This window comes from Schistocerca serialis, chromosome 5 (genome assembly GCF_023864345.2).
Source record: "Schistocerca serialis cubense isolate TAMUIC-IGC-003099 chromosome 5, iqSchSeri2.2, whole genome shotgun sequence".
Lineage (NCBI taxonomy): Eukaryota > Metazoa > Arthropoda > Insecta > Orthoptera > Acrididae > Schistocerca > Schistocerca serialis.
The window spans coordinates 65,730,943-65,752,019 of NC_064642.1; the positions used below are offsets into that span (position 1 = coordinate 65,730,943).

Here is a 21,077-nt window from a genome sequence, read left to right on the forward strand (position 1 = left end):
TTGTCGGCGGATCACGATAGCAAATATCCTTCAGCTTCCCCGCAGAAAGAAATCCGTGGACATCAGATCCGGTGAACTTGCGGGCCATGGTGTGGTGCTTCGACGACCAATCCACCTGTTATGAAATATGCTATTCAGTACCGCTTCAACCCCACGCGAGCTATGTGCCGGACATCCATCATGTTGGAAGTACATCGCCATTCTGTCATGCAGTGAAGCATCTTGTAGTAACATGGGTAGAACATTACGTAGGAAATCAGCATACATTGCACCATTTAGATTTCCTTCGATAAAATGGGGGCCAATTAGCCTTCCTCCTATAATGTCGCACAATAAATTAACCCGCCAAGGTCACTGATGTTCCACTTGTCGCAGCCATCGTGGATTTTCCGTTGCCCAATAGCGCATATTATGCCGATTTACGTTACCGCTGTTGGTGAATGACGCTTCTTCGCTAAGTAGAACGCGTCCAACGCAGCTAAAACACCTACTTGGGCCTCATCATTTGTTGCAGACCGTGGTTGAGGTTACACAAGTGGCTGAACACTTCCTTAAATAACGTAACTATCCGGCGAACGGTCCGGACACTTGGATGATGTCGTCCAGGATACCGGGCAGCATACATAGCACACACTCGTTGGACATTTTGATCACAACAGCCATACATCAACACGATATCGACCTTTCCCGCCATTGGCAAACGGTCCATTTTAACACGGGTAATGTATCACGAAGCAAATACCGTCCGTACAGCGGAATGTTACGTGATACCACATACTTATACGTTTGTTACTATTACAGCGCCATCTATCACAAAGCGAAAAAATTGGTCCAACTAAAACGTCATGTTTCTTTATCTACAACACGAATATGTGATAAAAAATGGCGGTTACCGTTTAAAAAAGGCAGCTCATATCCGTTTGACATATGGCAACACCATCTAGGGGGCCAACCAAAGCGCCATCTGGTTTCCCCATTCAAGCTAGACGAGTTTCGTTCTTTGTAGTTTTTTCGTTTGATGCTTATTTCGTGAGATATTTGGTCCGGTCACTATCAATGGACCACCCACTAGAGATATTACATGTGGTGCGCTTTCGTTTTATTCTACAAGAAATATTGTATTACACGGAGAAATACTATTTACTTTATTTGTTTGTTATGACACATATTGTTATAATGGCTGTGGCATGAAGCACGTTTAGGTTCATATGATAGCATAATAATCTGATGTCATTTAGGGACAAAATTTTCATTTGGCACAATGTATCTTCTCCCTCCAATCACAAATGTCTCTATCATTTATCCACTTGAAGTATTGTGACATCGCCAAGCGACGAGTTTCTATTCGAAATTCTGCAAAGTAATGAACTATATGTTGAACAATTTTTGTCGCTTCCCTGAGACAGGCGGCAAATGGACTTGTTTGCTCCTGTCTCCGTTTCACGTTACATGTGTTCTCATATGACGTGGGTGCTGCCTGCTGCAGATGAAGGACCTGCACCACGACCACCTGGTGCGCTTCCTGGGCTCCTGCGTGGACCCGCCCAACTGCTACCTGCTGACCGAGTACTGCCCCAAGGGCAGCCTGCAGGACATCCTGGAGAACGAGCAGATACAGCTCGACTGGATGTTCCGCTACAGCCTCATGCACGACATCGTCAAGGTGAGTAACTGACCACACGTTATAAGGTAGCAAGTCTGTATGTCGGCGAACCAAATACTCGTTTGAAATGGATAGCTAGGCTGAAGTCGACAAGTAGCTGTGTCTTAGAGATTCACAGAAATACAGTGCGTCCACTAAGCCGTGGTGCAGTTTTAATCTTTCACAGAAAAGCAATGAAACAAGACAGAAATGTGAAACAAGATGGAAACGGAAGAGAAACTCTCGAAGGGTCCATACCTGCGCAGCGCAATTCGGTGTGGCTTCCATTTGTTGCCCTACATAGCTTCTTGGGAAGCTATACGGAGCCTTGAAATCGTGCAAGTTATATTGTAGCATGAGCGTTATAGGAGGCTGCAACAGAGGTATAGTGGGCTGTTTTTCTATTAAGGTGGGTGTACTACCTTCTGTAGTAGAGAGTGAGGGATGTGGGGGACAGAGTTTCGTGAAAGTACACAACTAGCCATTAAAATTGCTACACCACGAAGATGACGTGAGAGGAAGAAGATGCTGTGATATGCAAATGATTAGCTTTTCAGAGCATTCACACAAGGTTGGCGCCGGTGGCGACACCTACAACGTGCTGACATGAGGAAAGTTTCCAACCGATTTCTCTTACACAAACAGCAGTTGACCGGCGTTGCCTGGTGAAACTATGTTCTGATGCCGACTTTGATAAAAATCGAATTGCAGCCTATTGCGGTTGCGGTTTATCGTATCGCGACATTGCTGTTCGCGTTGGCCGAGATCCAATGACTGTTTGTAGAATATGGAATCGGTGGGTTCACGAGGGTAATATGGAACGCCGTGCTGGATCCCAATGGCCTCGTATCACTAGCAGTCGAGATGGCAGGCATCTTATCCGCATGGCTGTAACGGATCGTGCAGCCACGTCTCGATCCCTGAGTCAACAGATGGGGACTTTTGCAAGACAACAACCATCCGCACGAACAGTTCGACGACGTTTGCAGCAGCGTGGACTATCAGCTCGGAGACCATGGCTGCGGTTACCGTTGACGCTACATCACAGACAGGAGCGCCTGCGATGGTGCACGAATGGCAAAATGTCATTTTTCCGGATGAATCCAGGATCTGTTTACAGCATCATGATGGTCGCATCCAAGCTTGGCGACATCGCGGTGAATGCACATTGGAAGAGCGTGTTCGTCATCGCCATACTGGCGTACCACCCGGCGTGATGGTAGGGAGTGCCATTGGTTACACGTCTCGGTACCTCTTGTTCGCATTGACGGCACTTTGAACAGTCGACGTTACATTTCAGGTGTGTTACTACCTGTGGCTCTACATATCAGCAGGCTAATGCACGACCGCATGTTGCAGGTCCTGTATTGGCCTTTCTGGATACACAAAATGTTCGACTGCCTCCCTGGCCAGCACATTCTCCAGATCTCTCACCATCTGAAAACGTCTGGTCAATGATGACCGAGAAACTGACTCGTCACAATACGCCAGTCACTACTCTTGATGAACTGTGGTATCGCGTTGAAGCTGCATGGGTAGGTGTACCTGTACACGATATCCAAGCTCTGTTTGACTCAATGCCCAGGCGTGTCAAGGCCATTATTACGGCCAGAGTTGGTTGTTCTGGGTACTGAGTTCTCAGGATCTATGCACCCAAATTGCGTGAAAATGCAATCACATGTCACTTCTAATGTAATATATTTGTCCAATAAATACACGTTTATCACCTGCATTTCTTCTTCGTGTAGCAATTTTAATGGCCAGTAGTGTAGTTCTTCCCTCGCACGTCTAGTGGGATCTGATATAACAGAGTGAATAGCATCTGTGATTCTCTGTTTTAAATAATTACTGTCGTTGATACGCTCACTGCAAATGCGTTGTTTTACATAACTCCAAAAGTAAAAGTCTAATGGCCCTAGGTCCGAGGATTGTGGTGACCTTGACTTAGAATCAGCGCTTCCTATTCATCGAAGGGGAAATTTTGCATCCAGGGATTAGTAAACGTTGTTGGCGTAGTGTAGAGGAGCGCCGTCTTGTAGAAAGATGACATCTTCACGAAATTGTGGGACTGCATACAATTACAATGTGTCAAGTTAGTTGTTTGACATCACAGTCTGCTCCGCGAAGAAAAATGGGCCTTCATCTTTATCATGCATCAGGGCAGACCACACTTTCACCTTATGGATGTTATATACTTATTCAGTGTAGGCACGAGGATTTTCAGAAGCCCATATTCTGACGTTATAACGATGAACATGACCACAGATGTGAAATGTAGGCTCATCGCTAAAAACAATCCTCTTCACATACCGTCGATCATAATCGATCTCATTAAGCATACCATTAGCACACTCGACTCGCTTGGGTCTGTCGGTCGGTTTGACACAGTGCAAAAACTGCACTTTGTAATCCGAAAACGAAGCTAGTTCTTTAAAACCTTATGAAATCCTTTCTTACGCCTTATCCTCGACCACACGCACGCACCGATTTTTGGAGCTTCTTAGGTAGCTGTCCCGTACAACTTCCACAGACTCGTCACTAAATGAAGGTCTCCCAGAAAGTGCCGGTATCTTTTAACTGCTTGTCCCACCAATTAATGTTATTTCTGTTTGGTTGCTCTTCGTTGTTCACGCGAGATATCCGCGTCGGTTACTGTTCACAGATTAGAATTTAGTAAGCCGCAGAAAAGACTGAACTTTCCTCTATGCCGTTCACACCTTGACCTACGTGGCCTGATATGCTGCTGTTACGCTGTTCGTTGTGTTGTGTCAACGGCGCGCGCACACAACGTTGAACGTCATGCTGCAGAGAGTTCTTGCGATACTGTCCAACGTAGCGCGAGTTTCAACCTTTCATTTCGTTTGTGTTACCCACAAAAAGCGACCGTAATGTCACGACGATTTTTCGGACGAACTGAATGTCGTTCCATGGCGACACTATGGCGGTTACACTATGACAAGAAGTCGAGTAACATACGAGCCACCGTAATATGAGACGGGTTAGTACAGTTTCAGCAGTCCGTAGTGGAAGACGTGTAACGGTTATAACATCGTGTTCCAAGCGTTTGACACAGAGTATTCCAATCGTATAAAAGCACCCTTCGGACGGCGAAGAAGATATCGTGATGTTATTTTGGGTACGTGGATGAGCCTTTCGTGCCGGCCGCTGTGGCCGAGCGGTTCTAGGCACTTCAGTCCGTAATCACGCGGCTGATACGGTCGCAGGTTCGACACCTACCTAGGGCATGGGTGTGTGTAATGCCCTTAGGTTAGTTAGGTTTAAGTAATACTAAGTCTAGGGGACTGATGACCTCAGATGTTAAGGCTAATAGTGCTTAGAGCCATTTGAACCATTTGATCCTTTCGTTACAATCCTCCATAAAGAAAACGAACTCTCAGAATTTCCGTATTTTCTGAATAATATTATTTTTAATAAAAATATACTAATGAAAAAGAGAAAGAAAGTCAATCATTATCTTGGATGTGCAGGAACATATAAAACGTGTCGGAACTTCATGGCATTAAGTCCACAGAAAGCCCACTCACAGGGACAGATATCTTAACTGAAAGTCCAGTCACCATCCGAAGCAGAAAAAAAATGAGTTATTAGATCAATGGTGGACCGAGCTACAAGAATCTGTGAACCGCAGTACTAGCAGGATAAGGTCCATCCTTTAAGAACTGCCTTCAGATTAACCGACTACTCTGACACAGAGATAAATAGGGCACTGCTCCTTAAAATGTCTAGATCTTCTACTGAAAATGACGCATCAGCAGAATACTCACAAAACACGGAATTGATACAGCGTATAAACAAAGAGGAAAAGTTCCACGAATATTTGAACACTGCAAAGGCCCTATCCCAGCGACATGCCACAGCAGCACTACATAAAATCCCTTGCACCTGCTGTCCGATATACCGGGTGATCAAAAAGTCAGTATAAAATTGAAAACTGAATAAATCACGGAATAATGTAGATAGAGAGGTACAAATTGACAGACATGGTTGGAATGACATGGGGTTTTATTAGAACCAAAAAATTACAAAAGTTCAAAAAATGTCCGACAGATGGCGCTTCATCTGATCAGAATAGCAATAATTAGCATAACAAAGTAAGACAAAGCAAGGATGATGTTCTTTACAGGAAATGCTGAATATATCCACCATCATTCCTCAACAATAGCTGTGGTCGAGGAATAATGTTGTGAACAGCACTGTAAAGCATGTCCGGAGTTATGGTGAGGCATTGGCGTCGGATGTTATCTTTCAGGATCCCTAGATATGTCGGTCGATCACGATACACTTGCGACTTAAGGTAACCCCAAAGCCAATAATCGCACGGACTGAGGTCTGGGGACCTGGGAGGCCAAGCATGACGAAAGTGGCGGCTGAGCACACAATCATCACCAAACGACGCGCGCAAGAGATCTTTCACGCGTCTAGCAATACTTTTTTGGGGGGTTCTAATAAAACCCCGTGTCATTCCAAGCATGTGTGTCAACTTTTACCTCTCTATCTACATTATTCCGTGGTTTATTAAGTTTTCAAATTTATACTGACTTTTTGATCACCCGGTACATAGGAAATACAAAAGGAACCACTAACACCCACCTTAAGGAACACAATACCAGTTGTCGCTAAATCAACAGTAGCAGATCATTCGTTGGGACCAGAGGACCATCAACTGTGGTGGTAGCAAGATCCGACCGTGAACTATGCTGGGATCTGCACACAGGCCTTAGAAACTCAAAAGCACAAACAAAACTCTAACCTAAACTAAGAAGGATCCAAAAGTGAACAAGTTGTCTGCCTTAGTGCTAAATAAAACAAGCAGCGTCAACTCTTACCCACTACAAGCTCTATAACATACGTTCGTCCAATTCCGTGACCTGAGGCAGGGGTTCAGTGACGTCACGATCCGACCGCTTCGTGGGTACATACATGGAGAATCAGATTCCCCTACCGTAGTCTTCGAGTTATTTAAGAAAAACGTGAAAAGGTGACCATCAAAAGAACCCCCACCTCTAGCTTCAGTCCCCACCGGTCAGTATTTCAAGTATATTGTTCATGACAGACCCTCCAAAAATTTTACAAAAATTTGCGACTGCACGAATTATTTCCTATATTCGACCTTTTTTGGTCTTCATTAACTGGCATTATAAAACCACAGGCTTAATCGAGCACTTACAAGTTGAAAACCAGAAGTTTGAGTAAATCTTACCCAACAGTTTTGGGAATTTTAACGGCATAAAATAAACAATTACATCCTTCTGTTGTACGAAACTACTGTGCTAGTAAAGGTCAAGATCGGATTGAATTGTGGAAATAATTAGTTTTAGCACAACGCCTGCGAAAACCGTTTATTTCATTATCCTCTTTGGCACGTTTAAATTAATAGTGTTAATGAAATATCCAGTTATATTGGTGGCGCATCAGCCCAATCAACGGAGATCAAAGAAGGTAGAATATCGGGAACATTTTGTGTAGTCGAAAATTTTTATGCAATGGTAGGAGGGAGTCCCTCTAAAAACATACCATAAATCCAGACTCGCGAGTGACGAATGTAGGTATTTCTTGAATAACTTGAAAATCGTGGTGTCCAGTGAACGCGTATGCAAGTACAAAATTTAACCACATTAAATTTCCTACAAAAATGTCCCATTCACGTTTTCTGTAGCACTCATAGTTTACACGTGGTGTGCGAGAGAATATGTATATTTCGCTTGTGGTTTTTGAAGCCCTGATATATTATTGCGGATTGCATAAGACAACTTCGGTAGAGGCAACTGAATTGCCCCGTATAACCAGTTGGGCTTGTTGAGCTTCTTTGAGAATGTAATGCTTTCTGGGTCGTCAAAGCGTCAGATGATGTCTCCGGCAATGGAAGACGAAACATTAGGCAGAGAATAATGCCTTGGACCGCTGCCTAACGTCCTCAAAGATATATTAGTAATAACGTAAACACAGCCCGTGAAAGCCTGATTATATGATATCTGGATAATTTTTAGACCACGTCATTCCGTTTCAGGCTATTAAAATATTATTTAATGCTATTGCAATTAGGACAAGTGCTCATTGTGAAGCATTGTTGGACTTTTAACACTCTCGATGAGATAGAGCCGCGCCACTCTGGAACACACATTCCAGCAGTGTACACGCAAATAAATGTTTTAGTCTGAGTTATACGCGTTTACATGCATAACGCGAACGACAGTGGATATGACAGACATTTAAGTCAAAATTTTCGTGTAACGCGCGTGTAGATGGAGTCCGATAGCGACAACGAAAGGTAACACAAAAAATGGCTCTGAACACTATGGGACTTTAAATCTACGGTCATCAGTCCCCTAAAACTTAGAAATACTTAAACCTAACTAACCTAAGGACAGCACACAACACCCAGTCATCATGAGGCAGAGAAAATACCTGACCCCGCCGGGAATTGATCCCGGGAACCCGGGCGCGGGAAGCGAGAACACTGCCGCACGACCACGAGCTGCGGACAAAAGGTAAAACACACACACACACACACACACACACACACACACAAACACACATACACACACACACACACACACCACTCAGTAGGCCGGCCGGTGTGGCCGAGCGGTTCTAGGTGCATCAGTCTGGAACCGCGCGACCGCTACGATCGCAGGTTCGAATTCTGCCTCGGGCATGGATGTCAGTGATGTCCTTACGTTAGTTAGGTTTAACTAGTTCTAAGGGAGTGATGACCTCAGATATTAAGTCCCATAGTGCTCAGAGCCATTTGAACCTTTTTTAACCACCTTGTAAATACCAGCTCTGCTTTTGTCATCCATCTATCAAAATGTTACACGAAAATTTTGACTTAAGTAATTATCACTTCTGCTGCATTTTGCCAACTTTCTAAATTGTGCTCGCATTCTGTATGAAATGTACTTGCGTTTACGCTACTACGAACTGTGCTACATCAAATCAGAGGTTTATATTACTGAGTGGGTTACAACAGCCCACAACGCTTGAAAATGCCTATATGTCGAAACTGAAACCGCAGTCATTAATATTTTAACACCCTAAAGCGGAATGACGTCATTCAAAATTTTCACGACGTCTGTGGACCCAGTCTCATTAAAATTCTACGTTGGGATTACATTATAAATGACAGAATTTCTGCATGAAATCCTGCTCCCTGCGCTCTTCTCTCTCTCTCTCTCTCTCTCTCTCTCTCTCTCTCTCTCTTTCTCTCTCTTCGGTCAAACAACATAGGATTTAAGTTCATGCTACCCTCACCTATGTGTTATTAATATTTAGTATCGATAACTTCTGACGTTGGTCATATTTGGTTGTGTAGTGCCGCTAGTGTTTACAGTTTGTGTGTGTGTGTGTGTGTGTGTGTGTGTGTGCCTTACACAGTGCTCTCTCGCATTTGAGCCTTGAAAATGACACGGTGTGCACCTGTCCAAATACCGGCTTTTGTCGCAGACATCACCCAGCCACACTCCTAAACATTATTTGGACATTTTATACGCTGGGAAAAATGTAATATTATCAGTATATTTTGAAGCCTTATTAACCTTTTGTGAGCACGCACATGTCAAGTCAAAACACAGCCCATTTATTTGGAACACAACATTTTACGAAAACGTTCTGGTAGGCACACACCAACGAGAAATATAAAGGCCAACCCGTTCCCCAGGCAGCACTCGAACCCACGACCCCAGCTTACTGACGCAGCGCCACTACCACCACTACAGGCTGCAGAGTCCGGCACAGCACAAGACAGATAGGGGGCGGGCGAACACAAGAGCAGAGCAGACCCATCAGCTGTGATGGACTGTAGAGGTCTGGCGCAAAGTGCGGCAAGTCTGTGGATCCGACCACGACATCGCTCACTGCGGCCTCCCAACTTGGGGACTGAGTGGCTGCCTCGTTACTCAGACTGCGTCAGCCTCAGAGATATGGCGGCCGGCGAGCAATGCGCTGCTCTCAAAACGAAAATGGGATCACAAGTTTTGTAGCGGCCAGTACTGTTAATTGGACCATAAGCGTCATATAGTTCTCAGTCGCACGTGGCCACAAATTAGTAACGCTATGTCAATCTTTCAACAATAACTTAAGGCTAGTATCGAACTTCAGACAGTCTTCTTCTTCTTGCGTTAAGGTCTTCTAGATACCACATTCCAATTTCAATTCTTAAACATTTATCGTTCTTTGATTTTCTCCCAGTATTCCTCCATCATTTCACTAAATTTCTTTTACCTGTTTTCGGACCACTTCGTGACATTTTTCTCTTCCGCCCTGCATTGAAATCCTTCCAGTTTTAAATTTTTTTCTCTAAAAATCTCTTTCCCCAATACGTCTTCTTCTCATATTTATTTCCAAGTCAGTGCCAACCCCTTCAATGCAGGTACTTGTTAATGTTGTCTTCCAAAGATAATTGAAAATATCCTTGATGAGTGTATTGTCATCCACTCAGTAAAATTTGCTCAAAAGTAGTAATCTCATCATCGTTGTTGTTTCTGATATGTAGCTCGTTCTGAAAAATTTTATCTTAACTTCATCTACATCTAAATCTACATAGAAACTCTGCAAATCACATTTTAGTGCCTGGAGAGGGTTCATCGAACCACCTTCACGATTCTCTTTTATTCCAATCTCGTATAGCACGCGGAAAGAATGAACATCTATATCTTTCCGTACAAGCTATGGTTTCCCTTATTTTATCATGGCGATCGTTCCTCCCTATGTAGTTCGGTGTCAACAAGATATTTTCGCACTCGGAGGAGAAAGTTAGTGATTGGAATTTCGTGAGAAGATTCCGTCGCAACGAGAAACGCCTTTCTTTTAATGATGTCCAGCTCAAATCCTGTATCATTTCTGTGACACTCTCTCCCGTTTTTCGCAGTAATACAAAACGAGCTGCCTCTCTTTGAACTTTTTCGATGTACTCCGTCAGCCCTATCTGGTAAGGATCCCACACCGCGCAGCAGTATTCTAAAAGAGGACGGACAAGCGTAGTGTAGGCAGTGTCCATAGTAGATCTGTTACATTTTCCAAGTGTCCTGCCAATAAAACGCAGTCTTTGGTTAGCCTTCTCCACAACATTTTCTGTGTGTTCCTTCCAATTTAAGCTGTTCCTAATTCTAATACCTAGGTATTTACTTGAATTTACGACTTTTACATTAGACTGACTTATCGTGTAACCGAAGTTTAACGAGTTCCTTTTAGCACCCATGTGGATGACCTCACACTTTTCGTTATTTTGGGTCAAGTGTCACTTTTCGCACCATTCATACATCTTCTCTAAATCGTTTTGCAATTTGTTTTGATCTTATGATGACTTTATTAGTCGATAAACGACAGCGTCATCTGCAAACAACCGAAGACGGCTGCTCAGATTGTCTCTCTTGATTTACAAAATGTAGCATGTTCTGAGGAACTAATAACTTCCGTATAATTCTTCTTTCTAATATTCCTAATTTATCACTCTTATAAGTCAATACCAGACATCTACAAGTATACAGGCACTGTGTTTTAACTGCTGTTTTGTTGTGTGCTTATTTAGCATTTTTGGTTACGCACTTTTCGTTGTAGATATTCTTAGTTTATCACCCGCTTTTTCCATCTTGTATATCCTTACCTCAAAATCATATTTTCCTAAACCGTCTTCTTGAATATTCTCCCCAAATATTTGAACGTGTTTTCTTTTCTGTTTGTCCATCGTCCGTTATTAAGGATTTTGGTGGACTTTTTATGTTTGCCATGATTTTTTTTTCTCTGCAGAAATTCCTGAGCTTATAATGTTGGCTACTTCTTCCAGAAGATTTACTTGTACAATTGCACCCTTCATGCTTTCACAAAGTGTGACAAAATTACATATTCGCTTTAATTATTCTGTTTATTTGAGACAACATTAAAGAATAGAAAATGTCGCTGTCTCCACTCTTACTCTGCAGATCTGAAGGCTTTTTTAATCTTTTCTCTTGTCACTACCGTTTCTTAAGGTATCATTGAATTATGTCTTTCATACTCAATTAATTTGACTGTTTGCTTGTTAGGCCTGAGCTGGAAGGTCTCTTTTGTCCAGCCTTTCTCATAAACTGCCGTCGTGTAATGAATTTACACTTTAGAGTTATCCAAGGTAGAGAAACATTATGGATACAAGTGTGTAACGAAAATGAAATGAATACAAAGAAAGTAAAGCTGCTAGGTGTCATATTGTGTAACACACCGTTCTGTATCACACACCAGTCCGAAAAAAAAGGCGACGGCGGGAAATTCATCACCTGCTGTTCTCTCAGTGTTGTGCAGCTAATCAGCACTTTCAACCATCAGAAAATTTGTATCTACCGTCTAACAGAGCCGTTTTCCGCTTGGAACGGTGACGGGGCTGTACCCTAGGTACAACGACTTAAACCTAGTAAAGATTTATTGTAAAACGGATGATGTATCTGTTGTACTATACGTCAAGGTCATTTATCTGTAAAATTAATTGATTAAGTCACAATGGAATGTTGTAGTAAGCCCACTGGACAAAGTGTTTCTGAACTGTAGGACCTAGTGTTGCATCATAAAGTTTGTCAATGACTTCTCACTAAGAAGGATTGGCATTTATTGTTGTCTCAAAATTCTGTATGAATAGCTTAGCGCCTATTGGGAACGGCCGCAGAATTTTCCGAGCTGGAACTTAATATACGCAATGACGCCGACATTTTCCAAATTTTCTGCATTTCTACATCCCATCAATCTCTCACTTAAATCCCCACTATTTTCTGTTAACGACTCAACAAAGCCGGAGCACTACGCGATTTCACGACTTCTGCGCTCAGCTATCGTGGCTACCGACTCGCTACACTACTGGTCAGCTAATAAGCTCGAATGCAAGAGCTAAGACTTTTGTTTTTCATGCCTTGTCACCCATAAAGTGTATCGTATCGTTTACAGGGTGCTACCTGTCCCACGGACGTACTTAATGCTCTATTTAGGCGATAGTCATCCCCAAAACGATGGCGTCGATTCAGGATTAGTGTCGTTACGGTCCAAAGAATAAGACAATTCTGTCATGTATGCATATTTCTTCACCAACGGCGTGTAATGGAACGAGCCCAAGGAATCGTTTACCACCTTTGCGTCAGCGGTATAGGAAGAGTTAACCCAAAGATAAGAACCGAATACGGCGAGTGGCGGCAAAGCTGAGAGAAAAACAGTCGCACAGTGGGACGGTACAGAACAGCTGGAAGCAGTAATCACTTGCTCAAACAATAAGGCGGACATTTGCAGCTTGTGAAGTTTCAGAGTCGTATAAAACAAGAGTTAGTTTCAAACTCGTGTAACACGAGAGAAGAGCAAAGCCGTCTTCTCTGTGTCAGATAAACGCAAAACTTCCCTTTAAAGCGTTTGTCTTCCACCACGCAACTCAGACAGAGAGAGAGAGAGAGATAGAGAGAGAGGCCCATCATGTTACCTGTGTGGATGCTAATACATAGTGAGTTTTTGGCCTAGCATGACCAAGTTTGCTTCTTACTTTGTACAATTTGATATTGAAAGCATTCACGTGTGTGGCACGTCAGATTGAGCAACAGCTGACTGACAGCACAGAATAAATATTTTCATATAATAATTTAAAATAATTTTCGCCATGACGGCTAATATCACAAATGTGATATATTGCTTAGCTCTTCACCATTTTCAGTTCACTGTGTTTGTTGTAAGAAGTATTTAGAAACAAATATATGTCAGTCTTATATGTTTGTGTTTTCATGTCACATCAATTGTAAGTAGGCTGTTTAGATTTTTATGTTGGTAACGCCACGTAGTGCTCTGCATGAAAATCACTGGCTGTGCTGTGTGCAGTCTGTGGCTGGTTGGCATTGTTGGAATATCCGCTATTGTAGTATTGGGCAGTTGGATGTGAACAGCGTGTAGCGTTGCCCAGTTGGAGGTGAACCGCCAGCAGTGGTGGATGTGGGGAGAGAGATGGGGGAGTTTTGAGAGCGGATGATCTGGACGTGTGTCCATCAGAGACAGTAAATTTGTAAGACTGGATATCATGAACTGATATATATATATATATATTATGACTTTTGAACACTATTAAGGTAAATACATTGTTTGTTCTCTATCAAAATCTTTCATTTGCTAACTACGCCTACCAGTAGTTAGTGCCTTCAGTAGTTAGAATCTTTTATTTAGCTGGCAGTATTGGGGCTCGCTGTATTGCAGTGGCTCGAGTAACGAAGATTTTTGTGAGAGAAGTGATTCATGAAAGGTATAGGTTATTGTTAGTCAGGGCCATTCTTTTTTAGGGATTACTGAAAGTCAGATTGCGTTGTGCTAAAAATATCGTGTGTCAGTTTATTGATGATCTGAATAAGAAAAGAGAGAAATGTCTGTACACGTTCAGTTTAACTCAGCTGTTTGAAAATCAAATAACGTAAGGGGTTTATCAGCACAATCATTCATAAATTTTTCTAAGGGGAGGTTTCACAGTTTATTATGGCTTACATTTTATCCATAACCGAAGTGAATACCAATTTGTTGAACGTTTAGTTAAAGGTTTGAGTTAAAATGTCCGATAGTTAAAATGGAGTCCAAAACATAACTAACCAAGGGTCGAATTTTTTGTTTCAAAATATTAGCAGACGTGTATTTTATCGTGTAAGTTTTCATTTAATTTCTGACGTATGTAGATGAAAATTCATGAACACTGCACACCACATGAGAAAATGTAATTCGTCCTCAAAACTGGCCAAATTTGAGGGTGTGCCAGTCAAAGGTTAATGGATTCCTGATTTTCCTTTGCAATTATTCATGTACTGAGTGCACCTGGAACGCTTTCTTTTGCGACTGCGAGCCACTCCGCGTGATATTCCTGAACAGGTTACGGAGACTGAACAAAGAACTTTTTTAGAGTTCCGCGGATGTTAATGCCACTACTCCCAGCAAACAAAACAATTCTCTTCTAATGGTCTGCTTTTGTAGAATTATTGTCCTTCAGCCATGATGGGCAACAAGTCGAGCAATTTTGCAGGGTTCTATTTTAGCCCTTATGTTACATCTAAACTCGTCTCAAAGTGGATCATCTCTGTTGTTGTTAGTCCTGAGACTAGCCGTGTGATTTAACTTTTCCTCTTTTGATCAAAGCACTCGGCTGTGGATTTTACTTTATATACACCAACCGTTACTGCCAATGCTTCGTGATGGACTTCAGATGTAAAACAAACCATGATAAACATTTCCTATAGAATATGCGTCTATTCTAGTTTCGTCTACGACGAAAATGCGTTCTGCCAAGTAATGCTGGATTTAGAATCGTCCGACTGGTAGCCAGACCATAGTTACATGCTTCGTAACACAAAAACACTCTCTTGCGTAATTGCAGAGCTGTCTTGTAACAACAGTTACTAGCTATGAACATTACAGTAATGATCCAGGTCTTACGCCATGATGTAATCATGTGGATCAGTTGAAACCACTTCGAGTCAGTGATATGGTACCGAAGTCTTTTACTCGATTGTCAAAAGTATGTTGTTATGTTTCGTGTGAGACTACGTTGGTTGACTTCGTCAGGTATTAAAGATAAAGACAGTCTGCATCAGTGACGGAACATGTTTTCTCATATGGAAAAGAGTGGAGTCTTATAGGTCTCTTTTTAGTTGCAGTTGACCACTGTATCAAATATTCTTATGGGAGGATGACTACCTGTCCACAGTGTATATTGCACTGGACCGGGGCAAGTAGGGGGCGATCAAACAAGTAAATAACGCTAACTAGCATGGGTTCGAAGACCAGTGGTTTCCCCGTATTGCAACTGAGTACATGACCATCTTAGAATAGACATCCCAACTGGAGGTATGAACTTGAGAACACATGACAACATGTGTTTCACATGCCCAATGTCCATGTGAAGGCAGCCTTCAGCGATGCCAGTAGACCACAGGCGTGTTGCGAATGCTCTGACAACCGACTACAATGCGTTTCGTCGACAATATCAACAGAGCTAGAATACGCCAAAGGTTTTAAATATCCCACATTAAAAGAAGACAAACGGGTTCAAGTAGGAGGACCTGGGATGGCATGGTATTGGCAGGCCCCGACCGATACACTTCTTGCCGAAACGCTGTTTACCAGAACATAGGTGTCACAATGATCGTAATATCAGACGAGGGCAGTTGATCACTTTGATGCTTACGCCTCACTTGCGTCGTTTCGAAATAAACGTACCATTAGAAACTAACAGTGTCGTAAAATTAGCGCGTCCGCATTTGTGCATACGTCGCATCGGGGAAACATGTGGTTTCTGGACTTAAGTTTTTCATGCATACTTGCTTCTTTCGCTGTCGTATACTCACACCTTCCATTCGTGACTGGCAACCACTGATAGATGGTTTATGAGGAGGAAAACCAGGTACAAACTACAGAATGGTAAACAGAACTGGAGCATGTACTCATACACAAGCACTCAGTAGCTCCAGACACACCGAGGAGCCCAGTCCACGAACCTCACGTAATACTGTAAACAAACCAGCCTCAAACACACGCCTACACCTACCGTCAAATTCTACTGCAAATAAAGCACACTTGCGATTGGTTCGCACGCGCCCCCTGCGATGGTTAGTTGTAATTCTGGTTATTTGACGTAACTATTTAATCATCACGTGAGAACTCAGAGTCTGCGAAACTTGGCTGATATACTGAATGAATGCGATCACGTGTGTATTTCACTAAGTAGTAGAAAAATTGTAGGGAGGGAGATGGAGCAAACACTACCTTCGTACACTGAGGTTACAAAAGTCATGGGACAGCATTATGCACATATACAGATGGAAGTAGTACCGCGTACACAAGGTATAAAAGGACAGTGCATTGGTGGAGCTGTCATTTGTATTCACGTGATTCACGTGAAACGGCTTCCGGCGTGATTATGGATGCACGACGGGAATTATCACACTTTTAATACGGATAGTAGCTGGAGCTAGACGCACTCATGTTCGGAATTCGTTACGGAATTCATTATTCCGAAATCCACGGTGTCTAGAGTGTACAGAGAATACTACATATCATGCATTATCTCTCACCTTCGACAACACAGTGGCCGATGCTCTTCACGTAACAACCGAGAGCTGCGGCGTTCGCTTAGAGTTGTCAGTGCTAGCAGAAAAACAATACTGCGTGAATTAACCGCAGAAAATAGTGTGGGACGTAGGACGAACGCATCCGTAAGGACAGAATGGCGAAATCAGCATTAGTGGGTTATGGCAGCAGACGACCGCCGTGAGTGTCTTTGCTAAGAGCGCGACTTTGCCTGCAGCCTCTCTCCCTGACTCTTGACGTTGCTGGAGAACTGTGGACTGGTCAGATGAGCCCAGATTTTACTTAATTAGAGCTGATGGTAGGGTTCGACCATGGCGCAGACACCACGAAGCCATGGACCCAAGTTGTCAATAAGGCACTGTGCAAGCTGCTGCCAGCCGTTGTGGCCGAGCGGTTCTAGGCGCTTCAGTCCGAAACCGCGCTGCTGCTACGGTCGCAGGTTCGAATCCTGCCTCGGACATGGATGTGTGTGATGTCCTTAGGTTAGTTAGATTTAAGTAGTTCTAAGTTCTAGGGGACTGATGGCCTCAGGTGATAAGTCCCATGGTGCTCAGAGCCATTTGAACCATTTTTTTTCCTTGCAAGCTGATGGTGGCTCCATAATGGTGTGGGCTGTGTTTACGTGGAGTGGACATGTTCCCTAACAACAATAGAATTATCACGGATAGCAATGAGCCATGTCACCGGGCCACAATTTTTCGCGATTGGTCAGAAGGACATGCTGGACAACTCGAACAAATGATTCGGCCATTCATCGAACATATATGGGATAGATAGATAGATTATATAATGGTAAGACAGAGATTTAGGAGTCAGGTTTTAAATTGTAAGAAATTTCCAGGGGAGATATGGACTAACTGAAGAAACTGCAAAAAGGTGCGAATTTAAGGAGATGGGACCTGGATAAACTGACTAAACCAGAGGTTGTACAGGGTTTCAGGGAGAGCATAAGGGAACAATTGACAGGAATGGGGGAAAGAAATAGAGGAAGAATAGGTAGCTCTGAGGGATGAAGCAGTGAAGGCAGCAGTGGATCAAGTAGGTAAAAAGACGAGGACTAGTAGAAATCCTTGGGTAACAGAAGAAATATTGAATTTAATTGACGAAAGGAGATAATATAAAAATGCAGTAACTGAAACAGGAAAAAGGGAATACAAACGACTCAAAAATGAGATCAACAGGAAGTGCAAAATGGCTAAGCAGGGATGGCTAGAGGACAAATGTAAGGATGTAGAGGCTTAGCTCACTACGTGTAAGATAGATACTGCCTACAGGAAAATTAAAGAGACCTTTGGAGGAAAGAGAGCCGCTTGTATGAATATCAAGAGCTCAGATGGCAACCCAGTTCTAAGCAAAGAAGGGAAGGCAGAAAGGTGGAAGGAGTATATAGAGGGTCTATACAAGGGCGATGTACTTGAGGACAATATTATGGAAATGGAAGAGGATGTAGATGAAGTTAAAATGGGAGATACGATACTGCGTGAAGAGCTTGAAAGAGCACTGAAAGACCTGAGTCGAAGCAAGGCCCCGGGAGTAGACAACATTCCATTAGAACTACTGACGGCCTTGGAAGAGCCAGTCCTGACAAAACTCTACCATCTGGTGAGCAAGATGTATGAGACTTGCGAAATACCCTCAGACTTCAAGAAGAATATAATAATTCCAATCCCAAAGAAAGCAGGTGTTGACAGATGTGAAAAACACCAAACTATCAGTTTAATAAGTCACAACTGCAAAATACTAACGCGAATTCCTTACAGACGAATTGAAAAACTGGTAGAAGCCGACCACGGGGAAGATCAGTTTGGATTCCATAGAAATGTTGGAACACGTGAGGCTATACTGGTCTTACGACTTATCTTAGAAGAAAGATTAAGGAAAGGCAAACCTACGTTTCTAGCATTTGTAGACTTCGAGAAAGCTTTTGACAATGATGCCTGGAATACTCTCTTTCAAATTCTAAAGGTGGCAGGGGCAAAATACAGGGAGCGAAGGCTATTTACAATTTGTACAGAAACCAGATGGCAGTTATACGAGTCGAGGGGCATGAAAGAGAAGCAGTGGTTGGGAAGGGAGTGAGACAGGGTTGTAGCCTCTCCCCGATGTTATTCAATCTGTATATTGAGCAAGCAGTAAAGGAAACAAAAGAAAAATTTGGAGTAGGTATTAAAATCCATGGAGAAGAAATAAAAACTTTGAGGTTCGCCGATGACATTGTAATTCTGTCAGAGACAGAAACGCTTAATTTCCGTGTTAGAGCTCATTTTAGTTTCGTCAGTATGTACCGTACTTCCTCGATTCACCGCCAGTTGGCCCAACTGAAGGAAGGTAATGTTGACTTCGGTGCTTGTGTTGACATGCGACTCATTGTTCTACAGTACTAGCATTAAGCACATCAGTACGTAGCATCAACAGGTTAGTGTTCATCACGAACGTGGTTTTGCAGTCAGTGCAATGTTTACATATGCGGTGTTGGCAGATGCCCATTTGATGTATGGATTAGCACGAGGCAATAGTCGTGGCGCGGTACGTTTGTATCGAGACAGATTTCCAGAACGAAGGCGTCACGACAGGAAGACGTTCGAAGCAATTGATCGGCGTCTTAGGGAGCACCGAACATTCCAGCCTATGACTCGCGACTGGGGAAGACCTAGAACGACGAGGACACCTGCATGGACGACGCAATTCTTCGTGCAGTTGACGATTACCCTAATGTCAGCGTCAGAGAAGTTGCTGCTGTACAAGGTAACGTTGACCACGTCACTGTATGGAGAGTGCTACGGGAGAACCAGTTGTTTCCGTACCATGTACAGAGTGTGCAGGGACTATCAGCAGCTGATTGGCCTACACGGGTACACTTCTGCGAATGGTTCATCCAACAATGTGTCAATCCTCATTTCAGTGCAAATGTTCTCTTTACGGATGAGGCTTCATTTCAACGTGATCAAATTGTAAATTTTCACATTCAACATGTGTGGGCTGGCGAGAATCCGCACGCAATTGTGCAATCACGTTATCAACACAGATTTTCTGTGAACGTTTTGGCAGGCATTGTTGGTGATGTCTTGATTGGGCCCCATCTTCTTCCACCTACGCTCAATGGAGCACATTATTAAGACTTTCATACTAGATACTCTACCTGTGCTGCTAGAACATGTGCCTTTACAAGTACGACACAACATGTGGTTCATGCACGATGGAGGTCGTGCACATTTCAGTCGAAGTGTTCGTATGCTTCTCAACAACAGATTCGGTGACCGATGGATTGGTAGAGGCGGACCAATTCCATGGCCTCCACGCTCTCCTGACCTCAACCCTCTTGACTTTCTTTTGTGGGGGCATTTGAAAGCTCTTGTCTACGCAACCCCGGTACCAAATGTAGAGACTCTTCGTGCTCGTATTGTGGACGGCTGTGATACAATACGCCATTCTCCAGGACTGCATCAGCGCGTCAGGGATTCCATGCGATGGAGGATGGATGCATGAATCCTCGCTAACGGAGGACATTTTGAACACTTCCTGTGACAAAGTGTTTGAAGTCACGCTGGTACGTTCTGTTGCTGTGTGTTTCTATTCCATTATTAATGTAATTTGAAGAGAAGTAATAAAATGAGGTCTAACATGGAAAGTAACCGTTTCCGGACACATGTCCACATAACATATTTTCTTTATTTGTGTGTGAGGAATGTTTCCTGAAAGTTTGGCCGTACGTTTTGTATCACCCTGTATAGTTTACCGACTGGTATCATAATTCTTCGGAAACCTACATTGTAATTCTATCGCTAAAGTCTAGCCACAAGGCCAGAAAATGTATTACGCATATAGGAGGTATGTTACCATATACTGCGAATTACCACGGTGTGAGACAACGTTCACTGACTCAGAAAAGCTAATGTTGTAAAAAGGTATTTAATGGTCGATGGTAATGTGCGCTGCAGGTGTTTTCAAGGTTCACTCAATATTTCATTAGTCTTTGTGGTTCTTAATTGTACAGTGTTAAGAAAGTGTCAAGTATTTATCAGCAATTAGTGAAGCATCTGGTTAACGCAACACGTAATTTATGTCATTTAGACTATGTTGACAACGCGTGTCGCAGCTGCTTTCTTTACACAATACCGCTCCACATGACGCTGAGTGATCGGTGCAGCTACGCAGCACATTTACGAGCAATTAACCGCTCGCTGATTGTCAGAGCTGTAGAAAGCTGTTCCACACAAATTACTGTCAGTAGCCACAACGGCGTCATCAATTTTCAGCAGTTACGTAATTCATTAAGGTGGCAACAAAAACCGTTTAACAGGCGGATTTCATAGTTCAGACAAATGGCCCCTTTGTTCCACGGCGACCCGGAATGATAAAG

The 21,077-nt window shown here is 43.0% G+C and overlaps 1 protein-coding gene across 1 annotated transcript in view; it reads left to right on the forward strand.

Annotated features, from left to right (window-relative positions):
* LOC126481079 (atrial natriuretic peptide receptor 1-like) overlaps positions 1–21,077 on the forward strand; it is a 1,220,509-nt gene that overhangs the window by 986,368 nt on the left and 213,064 nt on the right. The window contains exon 11 of the mRNA XM_050104566.1: positions 1,487–1,663. Within this exon, the coding sequence (XP_049960523.1) occupies positions 1,487–1,663 (177 nt within the window). The remainder of the gene's footprint in view (positions 1–1,486; positions 1,664–21,077) is intronic.